The 18,517-nt window shown below is 53.5% G+C and overlaps 1 protein-coding gene and 1 long non-coding RNA gene across 11 annotated transcripts in view; one reads left to right on the forward strand and one right to left on the reverse strand.

Moving 5' to 3' along the window:
* Positions 1 to 18,517, forward strand: part of AFAP1L2 (actin filament associated protein 1 like 2) — a 100,072-nt gene that overhangs the window by 56,608 nt on the left and 24,947 nt on the right. For 9 of the 10 annotated variants that reach the window (XM_059054364.2, XM_067024587.1, XM_059054363.2 and 6 more), the window contains 3 exons: positions 4,362 to 4,490; positions 10,837 to 10,911; positions 12,293 to 12,387. In XM_059054364.2, coding sequence (XP_058910347.1) covers positions 4,362 to 4,490; positions 10,837 to 10,911; positions 12,293 to 12,387 — 299 coding nt within the window. Of the gene's footprint in view, positions 1 to 4,361; positions 4,639 to 10,836; positions 10,912 to 12,292; positions 12,388 to 18,517 lie in introns of all 10 variants that reach the window. The other variant, XM_067024589.1, reaches the window with a different exon arrangement.
* On the reverse strand, positions 16,463 to 18,367 carry LOC136793502 (uncharacterized). Its single transcript, XR_010838824.1, has 2 exons — positions 18,104 to 18,367; positions 16,463 to 17,596 (listed from the first exon to the last, which is right to left on the reverse strand). It is a non-coding gene; the product is annotated as an uncharacterized lncRNA (long non-coding RNA).

An 18,517-nucleotide genomic window follows, 5' to 3' on the forward strand; every position in this document is an offset into this window, starting at 1 on the left:
TCTTTTTTTTGTTAGCAGGAGTAGCAGCAGTTACAGCTCAGTGGAGTTCAGAAGGTCAGGAAAAATGCAGCTTGAGATCCTAGTTGTTTTGCAAGGCCCTTTCACTTTCCTTATCCACTGTAGCTGAGTTCAAACCTCAGAGTCATTTATCCTTTGTTTTCCCCCAGTTTGACTTTTTTTTTTTTTTTTTTTTTTTTTTTTTCCGGTACATGGGCCTCTCACTGTTGTGGCCTCTCCCGTTGCGGAGCACAGGCTCCGGACGCGCAGGCTCAGCGGCCATGGCTCACGGGCCCAGCCGCTCCGCGGCACGTGGGATCTTCCCGGACCGGGGCACGAACCCGTGTCCCCTGCATCGGCAGGCGGACTCTCAACCACTGCACCACCAGGGAAGCCCTGACTTTAAAAAAAAAAAAAAAAAAATTTCTAGTGTCTTGTTTTAATCCACTTGTTTCTTTTTTTTTTTCTTAATTTTATTTATTTATTTATTTTTGGCTGCATTGGGTCTTCGTTGCTGCGCGCAGGCTTTTCTCTAGTTGTGGCATGCGGGGGCTGCTCTTCGTTGCGGTGCGCGGGCTTCTCACTGCGGTGGCTTCTCTTGTTGCGGAGCATGGGCTCTAGGTGCGTGGGCTTCAGTAGTTGTGGCATGCGGGCTCAGTAGTTGTGGCTCGCAGGCTCTAGAGCACAGGCTCAGTAGTTGTGGCACACGGGCTTAGTTGCTTCACGGCATGTGGGATCTTCCCGGACCAGGGCTCGAACCCGTGTTCCCTGCATTGGCAGGTGGATTCTTAACCACTGCGCCACCCGGGAAGCCCCCCAGTTTGACTTCTTTAAGCTCATTGCTTTCAGCCTGTTGAGTTTCTGCAGCCAACTGGAAACTCATGAATAACTGTTCAAAATCAAACAAAGCCAAACAGAAAGCAACCTAAGGCCTTACTCTATGAGGGCCCCTTGCCAGAAACCGTCCAGCCTTGAACCTCTCATCTGGTATCAGCTGCGTGACTCTTGACTCTTTGGTGGTGCGGCCTGGTCTGTTAATCACTTCACCTGTGCTCGTCTTGTCCCGCCAACAAGCCTGCAAAAGGCAGGAGCCAGGCCATCCAGTCTCCTTTCCAGTTTCCCAGTAAGTCGAGGCTGAGGGCCCAGCCGGGTCTGGGCACACTGTGAGGTCTCGCCGGATGCTGATTCGGTGGGCTCTGGGAGCTTTGGCTGGTGCTCTTTCAAAATTCACTCCATTAAGAGTTTAGTCAGTTTTAAGTAAACTGGGCAGAAGCCGCTGGCCTCTTGGAGGTTCCCTGGGGTGTTATTCTCAATACCCAAGGACGGGGCAGGAGACTCCGCTGTTGGTCCGTGGCTCTTTCCCAAGCAGAACTACCTAATGTGGCTTCTTTCTTGCCTTGGCTATCGCTTACCACGTGCTCATCTCTTCTCCAGCAGAGATGAGGGCACCTTCCATCCGACCTCTAGGCACACGGGCCAACACGTATCACGTGCAGCATTTGGGCCGCTGGCTGTGTGAAGGTGTCTTTTACGTCCACTTGGCTTTTGACAAGCCAGAGGGGAAGTGACACATAGACTTCTGTGGGACCCGCTTGATCCTTCATCCTTTACCAGGACACTGAAGAGGGAGAGAGGAGGTTTCTCTGCTGTTTCTCTCTGCGGTACTCTCAAACCTTCTCCCTGCAGGGAGAGAGCGCTCTGATCTACGACAGGCAGCAGCCACTCATCTGAGCAAGCTGGCTCTTTGATCTGACAGTCACACGCGCTGGTACCGTCATCACTGCCTTCTTCCGAAATAAGCATCCTTATATTCCCCTTCCCCTTCCTCCAGCTCTCTCCCAGTCAGTGGCAACATGCATTCCAGGGAGTTTGCTTTTTCAGGAATGGAGTCAGAGGCTACTACCCCACTGAGAGCCAAGGGGGCGTTTGAACAGAAATGGGACACTGGGCTCTCCCTTAGAACCAGGGGAGTATAAGGGCTTCTATAATGAGGGGGTTAGGGGATAGTCAGGGGCTCTGGTTCAGTTCTGGGGCACCAGGCCTTTGGGGGATGCTGGAAGAAGGCCCTACACGGAGGCATCAGGTGGGGTGTTGCCAAGAGTTCAGCCTTGGAGTCAGGCAGCAAACCCAGCTCTCTGTCATGCGCCACGTGGGCCGTTACGGGTCTTCTCTGGGCCACCAGGTCCACATCTGTAAAATGGGCATAATGTTGCTTATCTCCTAGAGTTCTAGTAGGTACCTAATAACTTCCTTCATTCATTTACTCATTATTTCCATAAACGTTCATTCAACACTTATAACAGTGTGCAGTGCCAAAGATGCAAGACAGGTGTGGTTCTGACTCTCACTGAGCTAACAGACGAGACCTGGATGAGAAAGACAAAAATACACGATAAAAATGAGCAGATAAGTAAAACTGTTATTTCATTCATTGTTGATATTGCTCATTTTAAAATCTTATCTTAAAAATACTGTGTATTCAAAACAATATTGTATATTCATAATGCTAGTAAGTTGTGATTAGGGCTATGAAAGCAGGAGATAGATGCCGAGTTAGAAAATGATAAATATCTAGTTTGGAGAAGGTGGTCAGGGAAGGCTGCTCTGCGGAGGTGACCTTCGTTCCTCTCCCTTACATGGTAGGGTAGGGAATGTTACAGTGCAAGGTTTTGTTTTTTCTCTGAAGAGGAGCTTAGAGACGAATGCTACTGGTGGAGAATAAGAAGTCACTAATGATGTCACAGGATGGGAGGAGACGATGATGCCAAAGCTCTTGGTGTGGTTAACATAGCATTTCACAAGCATGGTTGTGAAGAGCTTCACAGATTTTGTCTTTTACACCAATCCTTGTGAGATGGGCAGTGCCCACACAGTCTTCGAGACACTTTACAGATGAGGGAATGAGCTTGGAGAGATCGTGTGACCGGGCAGAGTTCCGGCAGCAGGTGGTGGAGGGCGGCTCTGGGCGTCTTGGCTGCTGTCTTGGAAGGAGGGCCCTCAGGTGTGGCCCCTAGCATTGCATTTAGACCCATGCTTCTCAGCGTTGGCTGCCTATTGGAATCACCTGAGGAGGTTTAAGACCTAATAACTCCTGGGTCTCACTCCCAGAGATGCTGATATCATCAGTCTGGGTGCGGCTTAGACATCAGGAGTTTAAAACTCTCTCCAGGTGATTCCAGTGCAGCCAGGGTTGGAAAGCACTGTTTAGATCCTCAAGGAGCCGCTGCCATTAATGAGCATGTTCTGGAGAGCCAGCTGGGCAGGGGGCGGCCAAGGTGAGGACCCCACCAGTGAATGCAGCGTCCTGTTCTTAATAGAGGTTTAGGTCATTAACAATAATATCAACAACAGTGATGGGGAAGGCCCTGCATCTAGACTGTTGACCGCTGCACTGATGTTTCTGCAATGTACTTCCAGCTGGAAATTGGCCAGTGCTTCTGTAACGGTGGCCCCTGAGAGAGGCGTATTTGACAACTAGATGCGAGGCACCGCAGACCTTAACCGGCTTGGGAGTGATGCTGGCCTAGTGGCAACTGAAGTGGCTCAGTCGCTGAAGAATCTCAGGGAAAGGTTTTGTTTGTCCAAGGGTGGCTTTTGATAGGTTGTCCATACTCCTGTGGGGACAGAATAATCACTGTTTCATCTCCCTGAAGTGACTCTGTGTTTCCCCATCCTCGGGGAAAGGATTAACATCGGGGTCAACCACAGCGTTTACTTTTGATGGTTGTGGGACTGATCTGTGTTCAAGTTCCCCAGACCCTGAGCTGTTTTTTTTTTTTTTTTAAATTATTATTTTTTTTTTATTTTTTTGCGGTACGCGGGCCTCTCACTGTTGTGGCCCCTCCCGTCGCGGAGCACAGGCTCCGGACGCGCAGGCGCAGCGGCCACGGCTCACGGGCCCAGCCGCTCCGCGGCACGTGGGATCCTCCCGGACCGGGGCACGAACCCGCGTCCCCTGCATCGGCAGGCGCACTCTCAACCACTGCGCCACCAGGGAAGCCCCCCTGAGCTGTTTTGATTGACCTTTATTGAGGAATAAAATCCTGTTTCCAGATTCTCACAGCCTAATTGGCTCGATTGGGCCACATTGGCCACTGTCACTGCAGCAAATGGCAGCCCCGCAGCTTTGGCCGAGGTTGTCCATCTCGAAGCCAAGGGCCCGTTCGCCTCTCCCCAGTGACGCTGGCACTGGGAATTGCACCTATTGGCTGGGCCCCCCGTGTGCTGCCTGGCCTCACCCTGGACCCCTCCCCTCGAGACCGGAGGGTCCGTCGTGGGATGCTGTGGGATCGGAGGTGTGTCTGATCTGGGCCTTTGGAGAGAAGGCAGCTGCTATAAGGGATTCTTCTGTTTTCTGCCTCTAGCCCTGGAGCAGCTGCTGACGGAGCTGGATGGCTTCCTCAGGATTCTGGACCAAGAGAACCTGAGCAGCACAGCTGTGGTGAAGAAGAGTGGCGTGGCCGAGCTCCTCCGGCTTTACACCAAAAGCAGCAGTGAGTGTGGCCAGGGCCTCAGTAAAGAGGTCCCTGGGGAAGCAGGACGATGGTTGTACGTGTGTTAGAGCTGCCCCAGGGACACCCCACAGACTGGGTTGAACGACAGAAACTCACTTTGTCACAGTTCTGGAGGCTAAAAATCAGGGTTGGTTCCTTCTGAGGCCTCTCTCCTTGGCATGTAGACTGTCCCCTTCTCCCTGGGTCTTTTTTTTTTTTTTTTTTTTTTTGCTGTACGCGGGCCTCTCACTGCTGTGGCCTCTCCCGCTGCGGAGCACAGGCTCGGGATGCGCAGGCTCAGCGGCCATGGCTCACGGGCCCAGCCGCTCCGCAGCACGTGGGATCTTCCCGGACCGGGGCACGAACCTGTGTCCCCTGCATCGGCAGGCAGACTCTCAACCACTGCGCCACCGAGGAAGCCCTCCCTGGGTCTTTACACCATCTTTCCTCTGCGTGAATGGCGGCGTCCAGATTTCCTCTTCCTATAAGGACACCATTCATACCGGATCAGGGCCCGCCCCCAGTGGCCTCATTTAATGTTAATTATGTCTTTAAAGACACTTTCTCCAAATACAGTCACATTCTGAGGTATTCAGGGTTAGGACTTAATTTATGCATTTTGAGGGGGACATAGTTCAGGCCGTAACAATAGTGCGAGAGTGACGGGATGTGTATGGCAGCCCCAGGAGTTTCTGAACACTCAACACGGTAGCCCACGAAGAGCACTTTTCCTTATGGTTGAAAGTAGAGAAGGGATAATAAACTGGTATAATAATAGCTAATGCTTAATGGAGCACTTCCCGCCTGCACATGAATTGCTCGGGCTTTATCTTCAAGACACCCCTGTGAGGTTGGTGCTGTTATTGCAGACGAGGAGACTGAGGCCTGGAGAGTGTAAATAACTAGCCCAGGGTCACACAGCCCAAGGGAAAACAGGAAAAGATTGTTTTAAGACTTTGTAAATCACAGAACTGTGAGTTCATTGTTTTTCTGTCTTCTTAATTGAGCTAGATTTTGTATCCAGTCAAGTACACAGATCTTAAGGAGTCAATTCAGTGAGTTTTGACACCTGTGTACACCTGTGTACCCAGCACCCCAAATAAGCCGTAGAACATGTCTATCATCCCAGAAAATTCACTCTTGCCCCTTCCCAGGGCAAGAATTCCTCCCCATCCCCACCCCAAGGCAACCATTTTTCAGATTTCTACCACCATTGATTAGCATTGTCCATTCTGGAGCTTCACATAAATGGAATTGGATGGTTTGTGCTTTGGGTCTGGCCCCCGTCACTCCATGCTGTGGACCGTATCAATAGTTCCTTTTACAGCTGAATGGTATTCGCTTCTGCGAATATACTGCACTCTGCTCATCCATTCACTTGTTGATGGACATTTGGGTTGTTTGCAAATCTGGGCTAGTATGAATAATAAGGCTTCTTTGAACAGTCTTGTACAAGTCTTCTTGTGGACATACGGTTTCATTTCTAGCCCAGGTTGTTTTCTTTTTCTTTCTTTCTTTTTTTTTTTAAAGAAAAACCTTCTTGTGAAGTCATAACAGTTTAGTCGAGTTTATTTTTATATCGGATGTTTGAGAATTGAAAGGGATATTTTGGGGACAGTAAAGGACAGTAAGAGGACACCTAATCCATCTGTCTCACAGTAGGAATAGCCCAGATCCTTGCCAGGGAGGGAAGTGCACCTGCTTTGGCCATCACAGTCAGGAACTCCTCCCTGACATCCAGCCTGCGTCCGCTGGGCTACATTTCAAAGTCCCTTTTCCTTTTTTTTTTTTGTTCCCTGTGGAATTAGTTCCTATTGTCTGAGTATCAGAGAAGTCATAAAGCTGAAGCGTGTTGCTAGATGCCCGGCAGCCTTCTCTTCTGTCGGAATAATCTGGCTCCCTTAGCCTTTCATCAGAGGGGTTTTCTGGCAGCCCCTTCGTTGCCTTTGAGCTCTGCAGCCTCCTCCCAGCTTGGTAGTGAGCGTGGGCTGACCTGCCCTGAGTGCTGGTCAGTAGCATATCAAAGGTGGTTTGAGCAGATGGCAAATCCCATTCCAAAGCAGGTAAGTTTCAGAGGGGTGCATCACTCCACGGAAGGACTCATCAGTGGGAGTCTTTAAAGAGCACGCTCCCAGGCCGTTTAGACGTGCTCCGACTTGAAAATGTTTAATGATAAAGAACACCTTTGTTGGGAATTGAGAAACACCCCTGTGATGGCGTCTGACCCCTGGTTCTTGGTTCTCACCACTCCATCAGAGCTCCCGGTGTGGGGTCCCCTCTGTGGTTTAGTGTGGCTTCCCGTAGGGTGACCTCTGTTTCACCCTTGACGTGTGTATGTGCTGCTCTCATAAAGTCAGGCCTTCCCCACCCTTGGTCTCTGCAGCTTGTAGGGCTGCAGGAGCTGCTGAGAACAGGTCGGGGGCACCCCGGTGTGAATCGCCCCCAGAGCACACCCAGACCACCGATAGATGCGCAGAGCCGTACCGAGGCCTTTGGCTGTCACTTCTGTTCTCCAGGTCAGTGCCCACGGATGAATAGCCACTGCTTTCGAACTTCCCCCTCTGGTCCTCTTCGCACCCTCTCAGACGGCAGAGTGGTTATAACAGCAGCTGACACTTTTTGTGCTCTTACCATTTCCCAGCCTGGTGCTTAATGAAACGACTTGGATTATGTCATCGAACCCCATCCCAAGGCAGTGAGGGAGTTGTCCCCATCTTACCAACAAGGGAACTGAGGTTTGGAAAGTTACTTTAGGCACATGGCCATGCGTGGCAGAGCCCAGGCTTGGGCCTGGGCCAGCAGACCTACCCATTATGCTCTCCTGCTCTCTCCACGGTCCCGATGAGTCTGCACCAGGTTAATTGTGCTGCCCAGGATAGAATCCAAAGCCCCTTAAATTGAAAGCATTGGTCGTTTTCTCTCAGTTTCCCATGCCTGCCTCACTGTGTATCTTCCAGAAAATTAACTCATCCTGACGGAACTTATAGGTGGAGGCAGGATGATTATTTCAGGATAGCCTGTGGTCTCCACTGGCTGAGCTGTTGTGTACTTCAACACATTTGGGGCAGAGCATGAGTGTGTGTGTGTGTGTGTGTGTGTGTGTGTGTGTTTGTGTTTGCACTTCTCAAATGCAATTGTCCATTTTCTGATCTTCAGTGTATCACTGAATTTTCCACTCTCTTTGCCTTTTGTCTAGGTGGTAAGGTCAAGGCATGGATTGAGGTCTGTTTATTGGGGGCCCGATATTTTTTCCTGTCTTAACCTTGAGGGCCCCCCAGTACCCTGCTCAGAGACTCTGGGAACATTTCAGGGGCTGCCCCTGTGATGGGAAATGCTTCAAACGTTCCCTCTAAGCAGCTGTAGTAGAGAGGGTCCAGGCCCCTCCTCCCTAGCCCTCGCCACCACCCTCTTCAGACAAGGGTCGTTTCCCCAGGACCCACACACTTGCTCAAAGCACGATGAGCTCTCCTCTCCACCGTACCTGTAGCTGTTGTCATTTCCCACATACCCGTGCAACTACCCCATCTGGGTCTGCCCCCTCTCCCCCTCCCTCCCCCGCCCCCAATCTGGTGGGTTCACAAAGGCAGGGACAATGTCTGTTTTGTTCTCGGCTGCATCCCCAGCACCTAGTACAATGCTGGTGCTCAGTGCCCTTCTGAAAATGAATGAGAGAATGATGGAAATTCTCCAACCCAAGGCCGCTGCCCCCCAGACCTGGGGCAGCTCATCAGGCTTCTCTTTCCAGGGCCAAGTTCACAGGATTGCAGATGGTCCTGGGAACCTCTTACTTACCAACTGGAGGGTAGTGGATTAGCAACACTGAGAATCAACACCTAGTCAAGTATGGCTTGCAGAGTGTCCAAGGAGGGAGACGCAGCCTCGTGACACGGCCAGTGCCGGCTTTCTCTGCGATTTACAAATCACCATCTTGGGGCGGGGGGAAGCACCTGCTCAGCATCTAACAGTTAAAACAATAACAACAATATCTTGCCTTTTCTTTTCTTTCGTGTGGGAGTGTGGGCTTAGTTAACAGTATGAAAAAAGAAAAGAATGTAAAATGAACATTAAACACTATTTACATTCCTTCAGTTCCTTTTTTGATTTTTATCGGTGTCATTGGGATGTTTTCCTGTAGTTGTGGTTTGCCTCTGTACTCTGCATTATTTTTACATTTAGAATTGCTGCCTGTGCATATTTCCCTGTGTTGACAGTTCGCATACTTTTTCTTTTTTTTTGCTTTTCTGAAACATGATCCTTTAACTGTAATTTTTGGATATCTTTGTAAACAGCAGACATAGAGCTACTTTGTTATTTTTCACAGGTGGGTAGTGTCCACCGATGGATGAACAATCGTGTTCAACCAGCCCCCTATTAGTGGGAATTTAAGTTTTGTTCTTTAAAAAAAAAAAACAAACCTCGTATAATATTGCAGTAAACACCCTCAAATAAGATTTTGTTTACACGCTGGAGTTTATCTTCAAGGTAGATTGCTGGCAGCGGAAATGCTGGGTTACAGAATATGAACACTTAAAATTAAATTATCCTCCAAAATCACTTCCAAAATGGTTGTGCTGGTAATCCATTTACTTTTAAAGGTGACCTGCTCTTACCTATGTTGATGTGCCATGGTTTCTTTCACCATTTTCCTATTATTGAGCCTTTGAGTTATTTCCCATGTTTTAGGCTGTCATTTTTAATCTTTGTTAGTTACAAGGTTACCTTACTTTTTCAAATTCCCTAACATTTGAGTTTTGTACATTTGAAAATTTCAGTTAGGTAGAACTAGACAATATTTCATCACAATTATTTTCCATACTATGCAGGCAAGAAAACCAGGGCACACAGGTTAGCTGTTTTGCTCAGAATTACTGTTAATGGCAGAGCTTGGCCGAGGACCCCTACCTCATCCCCTACCCTGTCTCCTGCTTCCCCCTGCAGCGTGCTTTTCTCCTGTGCCATGCTCTGGAGAAGGTACAGACCCAGCCCCTCATTGGAAGTATGCAAGTTGTGGATAACTATGTTTAGACCTTGTAGTTCCCTCCGATTAGCTGCTGCGGCCCTTGGTATAGGGGTGGCATTGCTGACTGGTCCTGGCAGGGCTGGGCACCAGGGTGGCAATCCCACGGGCTGATGGAGGAAGATCCATCCAGCCGTATCCTCCTCCTGTTCCTCTGGGTTCTCAGGGCTCTGTTGACGCAGGCCTGCTGGCTGGAGTCTAGGCGGTCTGTGGTGTGGAACTGGCTGGCACTGAACTGCCTCCTTCGCCAGGGGTTTGAATTGGGCTCCTTGGCTCCGTAGCACCATCTCTAGCCACTGGAATTTATCAGCCGCAAGTTTCTAGGAAATGCAAATTAAGAGGCACAAAGAAATGCAGGAAGATTTCTAAGAGGAGAAACACTCAGATCAGTCTCCTCTGCAGGCTTCTGAAGAAAGGGTCCAAGCCTTTCTCTGCCTAGACGTGCACGAGGAAGGTGACAGCCTGTACAGAAATTATTATTATTTTTTTTTTTCGGTATTCGGGCCTCTCACTGTTGTGGCCTCTCCCGTGGCGGAGCACAGGCTCCGGACGCGGAGGCTCAGCAGCCATGGCTCACGGGCCCAGCCGCTCTGCGGCATGTGGGATCTTCCCGGACCGGGGCATGAACCCATGTCCCCTGCGTCGGCAGGTGGACTCTCAACCAGTGCGCCACCAGGGAAGCCCCAGAAATGTTTTTAAAGGAGGGGAAGGACTGTGCCACTGCAGGTAGAGCAGGTAGCTGCTGGTGCTGTAGGTCCAAATCCCAGCACACTCCCCACTCCAAACCCAGAGCTCAGGCCCCCGCAGTGGCACCCCCCCCAGAGGTCTGGGAGCTAAACTTCCAGATCCTGAATATGACCTATCTTATATAGACCTCACTCTGATGAGCCCATGCGTGCAATTCAGACTAGGGTGAGAATGACTGATAGGAAATGTCTTACAATTTAAACAAAATGCTAGGAAACCCAGAGAAATCTCTGCTTGGTGGAATATGAGGCAGATCTTTAAGGTATGGGTGCTTTTGCACTTAAGACTTTTATTCCCAAAGCTATCCTTCTGTACCCTCCCCCTTCCTCTTCCCTCCCCTCCCCTCCCCTCCCCCCAGGCTAGAAAACTAACAGTCAGCAATTTGGTATTTCTTTTTTTGGGAAATCTGTCAGCTCTTTCTATAATGGACTCTTTCAATCAACTCAAAATGTTGTATGCTTTTACTGGAATCCAGGCTGATGACAATGTCTCTGAGGGGTGGAGGGGACATCCTTTCTCTCTAGAGGCCCTTTCCCTTCATGAAATCACATGAAGCCTGTGTCTTCCCTCCTCCTCCTGCAGGTTCTGACGAGGAGTACATTTATATGAACAAAGTGACGGTCCACAAGCAACAGGATGCTGAGTCCCAAGACAAAGGTACAGGGCTACCGCTGATGGAGTGGCCAGCTCCCAGGAAGGGGGCCAGTATAAGCCTTGGTCCTGTCCCTCCCCTCCTTCCTCCCAGCCAGCACCACAGACAGGCCTGGTGGGGTTATTTTTGGAGGTCGCATTTTGGTTGATGCTATTTGGGGTTGATGTATTTTGGGATGTCTCATCAGGCCACCTCCTTGCCTCTTAAAGGTCTCGTGTCCCCTTCGTGGATAAGGATTCAGTCCCTAAAATCTCTCAGCGTTTCCCAGCATCGTCCCAGGAATAGGAAGTTATAATTCAGATGCTCTAAGAAAGCAGCTGTACAGGTGCTGATCCCACAGCCCCGGCTTTATGACTTTTGACAGAAGTCTGGATTTTATGAGTGTGTGTGTGTTGCGGGGGGCGCGGGGGATGAAGGCAAGGAGTCGGTGATGTCAGCAGCTGCCTTAATATTCGATCGAAGGTTTTGTTCAAAGGTGATCGCCTGGCAGAACATCTTACCTTCCACTGGAAGGACAGGTGGTGTCTTCCATGGCATCTTAATCTTCAGCTCTGTTCTGCTCTCTGCTTTTGTCTGAAAACCCTCAGGAGTGGGTCCAGCAGGACCCCAGAGAGGCCCAGAGGTTTGCAGAGCTGCCTAGCTGCAGAGGAGAAGGCATTAGAAGCCCCGTCTCCCAACCTCTCAAGCCTGTGACTCAAAGGCAGAGGCTTAGCAAGAGGTGGGAACACAGCATCCCAAAACATTCAGTCCTGTTAAAGACTTGGCTTCAAGACAGCAGCCAGCAAAGCCCCAAGGTCAGATCTGCCTGAACCTGTCTGTCCCCAGCTGGCTTGGCCACCTCCTGAAATGGTCAGCCTCAGAAGAGCCTTTGGTGCCTTTTCCTTAAAAGCGCACAGAAGGTTGGTGGCCAAGTTCCCCAGTGTGGCTTTTACCTCCTGCCCCACCACCAAGCGTGGGCTCAACCGAAGTCCCCTGCACCAAAGCAGCCCCTGGGCTCTAGGTTGTTTGCCTTCCGGGGAAAATGTGGGGTGGACAGAGGTAATCACAGGGTCGGTGCTGAGAGCAGCTCAATATAGTGACCACGGGCAGCTCCTCCACTTGCAAAAGCTCTGTGGCCAGGGCATTTTGGACATGGGGCAGGTGGAGGAGAGGGTGCGGAACCTACCAGAAACCTCAAACTAGTTCCTCCTGAGGAAACTGTCCATGGCCGATCTACCCTATTCTTGGAGGAAAAACAACACTGGCTCCAGGGGCCCCCTGCCTGGGTAATTAACACCTGCCCAAATAGAACTCGGGGCTCATGTGACCAGACATTCCTGGCTACTGAGACTCCACTGCAAGGCTGGGCGCCCCTCACTGAAGCCCTCTCCCGCTTGTTTCGCACAGCGCCCAAGGAGCAGAGCCCACTGACCAACGGTGAGCCCAGCCAGCCCTCCTCGGCCCCTCAGAAGAGTCTTCCAGACCTCCCGCCACCCAAGATGGTAAGTGTGGGTCCAGGACCCCTCATTCCCCTGACCTGGGTCCCATGAAGCTCCAGCGCTTCTCACAGGTGTCAGTCCACCAAGCGTCTGGCGTTTTCAGAGCGTCTGTTGTCTGTGGGGTCCGGGGCACCGGGAGGGACGGAGACAAGCGTGCTAGCAGGTGACAGCATTTGCTCGGCGCAAAGAGGAACGGCAGTGCGAGATGAGGGTCCCTGTGTGTCCGAGGCTATGCCGGGCTCTTCGCCGGCACCCCACGAGCGGGGCCTTGTACAGACATGGGCACCAGCTCAGGCCACAGTGACCTCTCAGAAATGTAAACCACGTCACACCACTTCCTGCTTGAAACCCACCAAGAGCTCTCACTGCACTTGGGGCAGAACATCCACATTCCTTCACGGGGCCCCAGGGCCCACGCGGTCTGGCCCCAGCTGCATCTCCAGCCTCATCGCATCTGCTCTTCACCAGCGTCCTTTCCGTTCCTGGGTTGTTCCCTGTGGTCAGTCCTGCCTCAGCCTCAGGGACTCTGCAGTCCCCGGGCCCCGGCCCCTCAAAGGCTGCCCCCTCCTCCTGTCTCAGACATTCTTAGACAGACTTTCCCTGACCTCGGTGCCTGCCCCCATCACCGCCTGCCACAGCGCCCAGTTACCCCTCCGTGTTTATTATTTGCCTCCCAGGGTAGACGTAAGCCCCCTGGATCAGGGACTGTGTCTCGTTTACTGCTTCATGTCCTGTGTCTGCACTCAGTAGACCACACGCATGTTTGCGGATGGACGGATGGATGGATGGATGGATTTATGGACTCCCACAGACTTGGGTTCAGATTCCAGCTCTGCCAGGTACTAGCTCCTTGACCTGGAGCAAGGTATTTGAGGTCTCTGGCCCTCTGTTTCCTGGTGTTTACATGAAAGGAACATAATCATCTCTCACCTAAGCCCCTCTTATTCAGGGGGCGTGGCAGACTACATGAGTATTCAGTGAGGTGAGTGGCAGGATTTACATTTTATGGGTGAAGAACCCAGAAGCAGTGGGTTTATAATGCCCCAGGGTCACGCAACCTTGAAGTGGCAGAACTTGAACCCAAGTTCTTTCCACTCTAGCATCTGGCTGGGGAGGCTTCCTGGGCAAGGTGTGAGGCAGGAGCTGGGAAGGATTTCTGGGACCGTGGGGGCTGCACGGCCACTGAGCTCCCACCAAGCCATCCACCCCCGGATCTGTAGGCTCAGGTCACCACTGAGGGGGTCCCGTCCCCACACTGGCCCCTTCATTCATGCCTTCCTGGGGGGCAGTACGGTTCTTCCTGCCGCGCTCACAGCTGGTGAGGCAGGCCTGGAATGTCTGGGCAGCGTCCCACTGCAGGAGCCCCTGGAGCTGGGTGACAGCTTGGCAGGGACCCCTCATCTCAGGCTGACTGAGGCTTGATGGACTGAGCATCAGTGCCCGGGTACCCCGCTATGCTGATGCCGTGCTCTGAGCCGCTGCCCACTCCGGGCGGCGTGGTCCTCCCACCACCTGCCGAAAGACGGAGGCTCAGAGAGTTAAAACAACTGGCCAAGATCCCACCACTGGGAGGTAGCAGGCCCAGGATTTGTATGCAGTTTCTTGGTTTCTGGGCCACTCTGCGGCCTCCCGGACTCCAGCTCATCTTCCTAGCCAAGTAAAGGTAGAAGTTGTGTCCCTTTCAGCTGCAGGCTCCCCTCACTTTCGGCGCCGGGACCTGGGGAGCGGGCATGGCCTCTCAGCTCCCATCCAGTTGCTGCTGGTTTTAAGCAGACGGGAGGTGCTATGGTTTTCGGGTTACGCCCCAAGCACCCCTCGCCGGATGGGGGGAAGGAGAGGAGGCTGCTCTGAGCCAGGGCTGCAGCTTTCCCAGCCTGAGTTCATGTCTGATTCTGACCGGGGTGCCTGTGGCCTCTGGGCCGTGGGGTGCCACTGCCCACCCCACGTGGGGCGGCTAGCTGCTTAGGGGTCCACACCAGACGGGAGGGGCGTTCAGCTGGTGGAGCCTCTTAGCGGTGACTCGCTCTGGAAGCCCGTGTTGGACGGACGTGGTGGTGGACTGGGAGCCCAGGGTCTGGGGCCGGGTCGTGGTCACAGAGTCCGGCAGCCCCGGGACTTCCCTTGCCAGCCTCCTGTGGCCCCGGCACAGAGGCCCCAGGGGCTCGGGGGTGTGAGACGCAGGGCCTCCGAGCACGGCCAGGGCTGTGGCCGTCCCCTGGAGCGGACTCCCAGGATCAGCTGCGTCTGTGGGCCATCAGGGCCAGGAGAGGCTCGAGAGGAACCTATTGCTGCGCTGGAAAGATACCGCCACCCGAGACGTGTGGCCTTTCAGATGCGTGGTGACGGTTCCCGTGGACACACTCCAGGCCGTGGGGCGACTTCGGCCGGGGCGACTTCGGCCAGAGCGAGCGGCCTTGGCAGTCTCCCTCCTTGCGGAATTTCTCTGCTGAGAAGGACCTCTCCTGGGTCCCTCCTAGTTCTGTCCCAGTCGCCCACCTCCACCCCGGGGCCTCCTGGATGTGGAGTGAGGAAGGGGGCGGTGCAGAAGCTGGGGTCCGCCCTGCCCACACACGCCTGCTCCCCTCCAGCCTCCTCTCTGGTCAAGTCTGGCTGAAGACTCAGTCCAGGGCCCGAAGAGGGGTGGTGTCAGGGCGGAGCCGGGGAACAGCTGTGTCTCCTGGCTCTCACAGGGGGGAGAAGAACCAGAACAGCAAGTAGCGAGGGAGGGAGGGAGGGAGCGTGGCAGCCTGAGCCTGGCTGGCCCTGTGACCTCTCTTCCTCGGCCAGAGAAAGCCGTGTCCCTTCCCACCCCGACCCAGAAGCTTCAGGGCACCACGGTGGCTTGTCCTCTTGCATGCCCGGCCCCGGGCCCTCTGGTGGCTGTAGCACAAGCTGGGTGTCTGCCCGGGGTCCTCAGTGCCCGGGGCTGGGCCGGGAGCGTGGCCTCTGTCCCAGGCTCAGCCCGTCCAACACTGGAGGGGGCAGCCGGGGGTCTGGAGCAACCTCGTGGGTGTGGCCAGTGACTCCGGCAGCCGTGGCACTTCCAGGCCACGGTCTGCACAGCCGGGTGCGGCGGTCGCTTTAGGAGACAGACGTTTGCTGGCACCGTTGTGCTCCTGGCCCGGGCAGCCACCTCCGCCCACCTCCCCCCTCTGAAGCCTGACCACGCATCGGTGCTGGACTTCTGCAGGCTGCTCTGCGGGGGCAGGGAAGGCCGTCGCCATGGTTGGTCTGGGGAGCTCGGGCTGGATCCGCCAGCCCCCACCCCGGAAGCTTCCGCGGTATATTCTGGGGCAGGTTGCTCAGAACTGCAGGGACGCCTCAGGTCACCTGGGCCACCCCGCGTCTTCAGCTCTGTGGCTCTTCTAAATCAGCACTGGCCAAGTACAGCCCCCTGACCAAATCCTGCACCACCTTTTGTAAGTAACATTTTGCTGGAATTCAGCCAAGCTTATTCATCTGTGTATTATTGATGGGTGCTTTTGCACTACAATAGCAGAGGGTAGAAGAGCTGAGATCAGAGCCCCTGAATGGTCTACACATGCCTAAGTATTGACTGTTTGGCTCTTTACAGGTACAGTTTGCCAATCTCTGGCAAGTCACACTGAGCAGGGTGGCTTTCTTCCCTGTCCCTTCCTGTGAAACCTCAGGACATTATTTTAGGTTCCGAAGTCACATCTCTTCTGCATCTTCGTTGAATGTGCACCATCTTCATCATGATGATGATAGAGTAACTTTCCTTTATTCTTAATTCCGGGAGCTGAGGATCTCTTGCTCCTCTGACCTCCGATAATAGGCCATTGCGCCTGTGTAATTATGTGACTCTCTTCTGAATTGTTGGGATCGTTTTGTCCTTTAATGTGACCCAGGCCCTTATCTTTTGCCCTGGCCGCCTTGAGGACAGGGGCTGTCCTCTTCTTTAAGGCGGTAGAGCTCGGTATAAGCCAGGTCATGCCCAGATACCTCCTCTGTATCCTCCCAGAGTACCCCTGTTCTTCCCCCACCAAACATGCACACATGCACCTTTTCTCCCTTTGATATTTTTATATCTTATTTTGAAGGTTAGTGAACACTAATATTTATTATTTAATAGTGCTGAGCACAGTTTAATCCTTACAGTGACCCCATGTGACAGGTATTTCTACTGTCCCCATTTTATAGCAAAGGAACTGAGGCCCAGAGAGGTCAAGTCAGTTGTTCAGAGTCACACAGCTCGATGTGCCAGTGTCAGGATTCGAACCCAGCCCCGGAGGTCAGATTCCTGCCACTGCCCTATCTGCCTCTCTGTATAGATCCATTTACAGATGATTTCACAGTGAGAAGCTTGGGAGACTCTCAAGCAACACCCCCTGGTGCTCCACTCCTAGCTGGGAGGGCAGGCCCCCTGTGGGGATAATGACCCGGCAGGAGTTCCCGAAGGAGGGTTCAATCCCCTTCTGTCCTAACCATGGGAATCCAGACCAGAGCCAGGTGTTGGGTGCTCAGAGCTTCTCTCCGGATGGGATCCCCATGCCCTCACCAAGACAAGGGTTCCCACACCCCGTGATGGAAGTGGGGCTTCTTGGAGGCTGGAGCTGGAGGCCCAGCCCACTCAGGAAGCCTGAGCCCCAGGACCCCAAAGCAGAGACCTTGTCGGGGCCCAGGTAAGGAGACATTTTCCCCCCAGACCCCAGGAAGATGGCTCTCAGAGGCAGCCCTTCCTCTGGCTGACCGAGGGGCCAGGAACGGCCGAGAGGAGCAGAGACGTCTCTCCAGGCCAGGGGCAGCAAAGGCGAAGGCTCATCTACTAGCAGCTACCAGATGTGTCCACCGTGTGCGAGGCCCTCGCCCCGGCGAGGGGCCCGGCCGGAGGTACTGCTCACAGCCGTCGCCCTTCTGCAGCTGGCCCGGAGTGCAGCTGGGCTGCTTAGGAAATGAGCAGATTATTCTGTTCCTTCCTGCATGCTGTGTGTCACACCTGCTGGGGCTGACGGCTGCTCAGAGCCTGCCTCTGGGAGGTGGGTCAGCTCTCTTGGTGTTGGGCCAGATGGGGTTAGAAGCATGGGGTATGGGAGCCAGGTGGTGGCCTGGCCTCTGCTGATCCTCTTCACGTGGACCCGTCTTAGCTTGTCGGACGGCAATCCAGTAACCTGGCTCCTGCAGGGCGCCTGGGTCGTGGAGGCCCCCGGACAACGATGACAGCAGCCTCCTCGTACTTGACGTGCGCCAGGCCCTGTGGAAGCACCACCACGTTTTGTCTCCTTGAATCCTCAAGACAACTCCACTACTATGCCTGTTTTATGAGGAGGGAAAGTGAGACCCAGAGAGGCTGTCACATACCCATGGTGAAAGCTATGGACTCCTAAAGGCTGGACTCAAACCGAGTTACGTTCACACAGAAATAGATCGAGTCGCCAAGCCACAGAAGACGTGGCTCTGGGGAGCCTGGTTCTGTGCAGCAGCATCAGTCTACCCCCGGGGGAAGCTGGGAACCGACGCCTTTGTGGTCCCTGCCGAGTACTGCCCCACGGGGACGTGAGGCCATGCTTCCTGTTCTCCCACCGTCGCCTGGGCCGGGACTAGGGAAGCTCTCTGTCATAGGTCCCCCGAAGAAGCTCATTTTCCAAGGCAAAGGTTTCTAGATTTCCCCACCTCCTGCCCCTCTTCCTGGTGGGGCAAGGAATCCCCAGCAGCCCAGGGGTCCGTCTGAGGTCAGGGCACTGTCTCTCCTGCCCTTTACCTTAAGAGCCTTCCTCTGTCTTCACTTGGCACCCCCTGAAGGTCCAGGCCTGCCCCTCGTGTGGAACGCCCAGCGCAAGGACTTCTCAAAACCAGGGCCGGGAATGCACTGCAGCTTTTGCCATTTCTGTTCTCATCATGAATATTCCCTTGGCCCTGTTCAGGGACTTGGTGATTCAGAAAGACATCAGAGGGCTTCCCTGGTGGCGCAGTGGTTGAGAGTCCGCCTGCCGATGCAGGGGACATGGGTTCGTGCCCCGGTCTGGGAAGATCCCACGTGCCGTGGAGCGGCTGGGCCTGTGAGCCATGGCTGCTGAGCCTGCGCATCCAGAGCCTGTGCTCCACAACGGGAGAGGCCACAACAGTGAGAGGCCCGAGTGCCGCAAAAAAAGAAAAAAAAAAAAAAAAAAAAGAA

The sequence above is a fragment of the Kogia breviceps genome, chromosome 2 (genome assembly GCF_026419965.1).
Source record: "Kogia breviceps isolate mKogBre1 chromosome 2, mKogBre1 haplotype 1, whole genome shotgun sequence".
NCBI classification, from domain to species: domain Eukaryota; kingdom Metazoa; phylum Chordata; class Mammalia; order Artiodactyla; family Physeteridae; genus Kogia; species Kogia breviceps.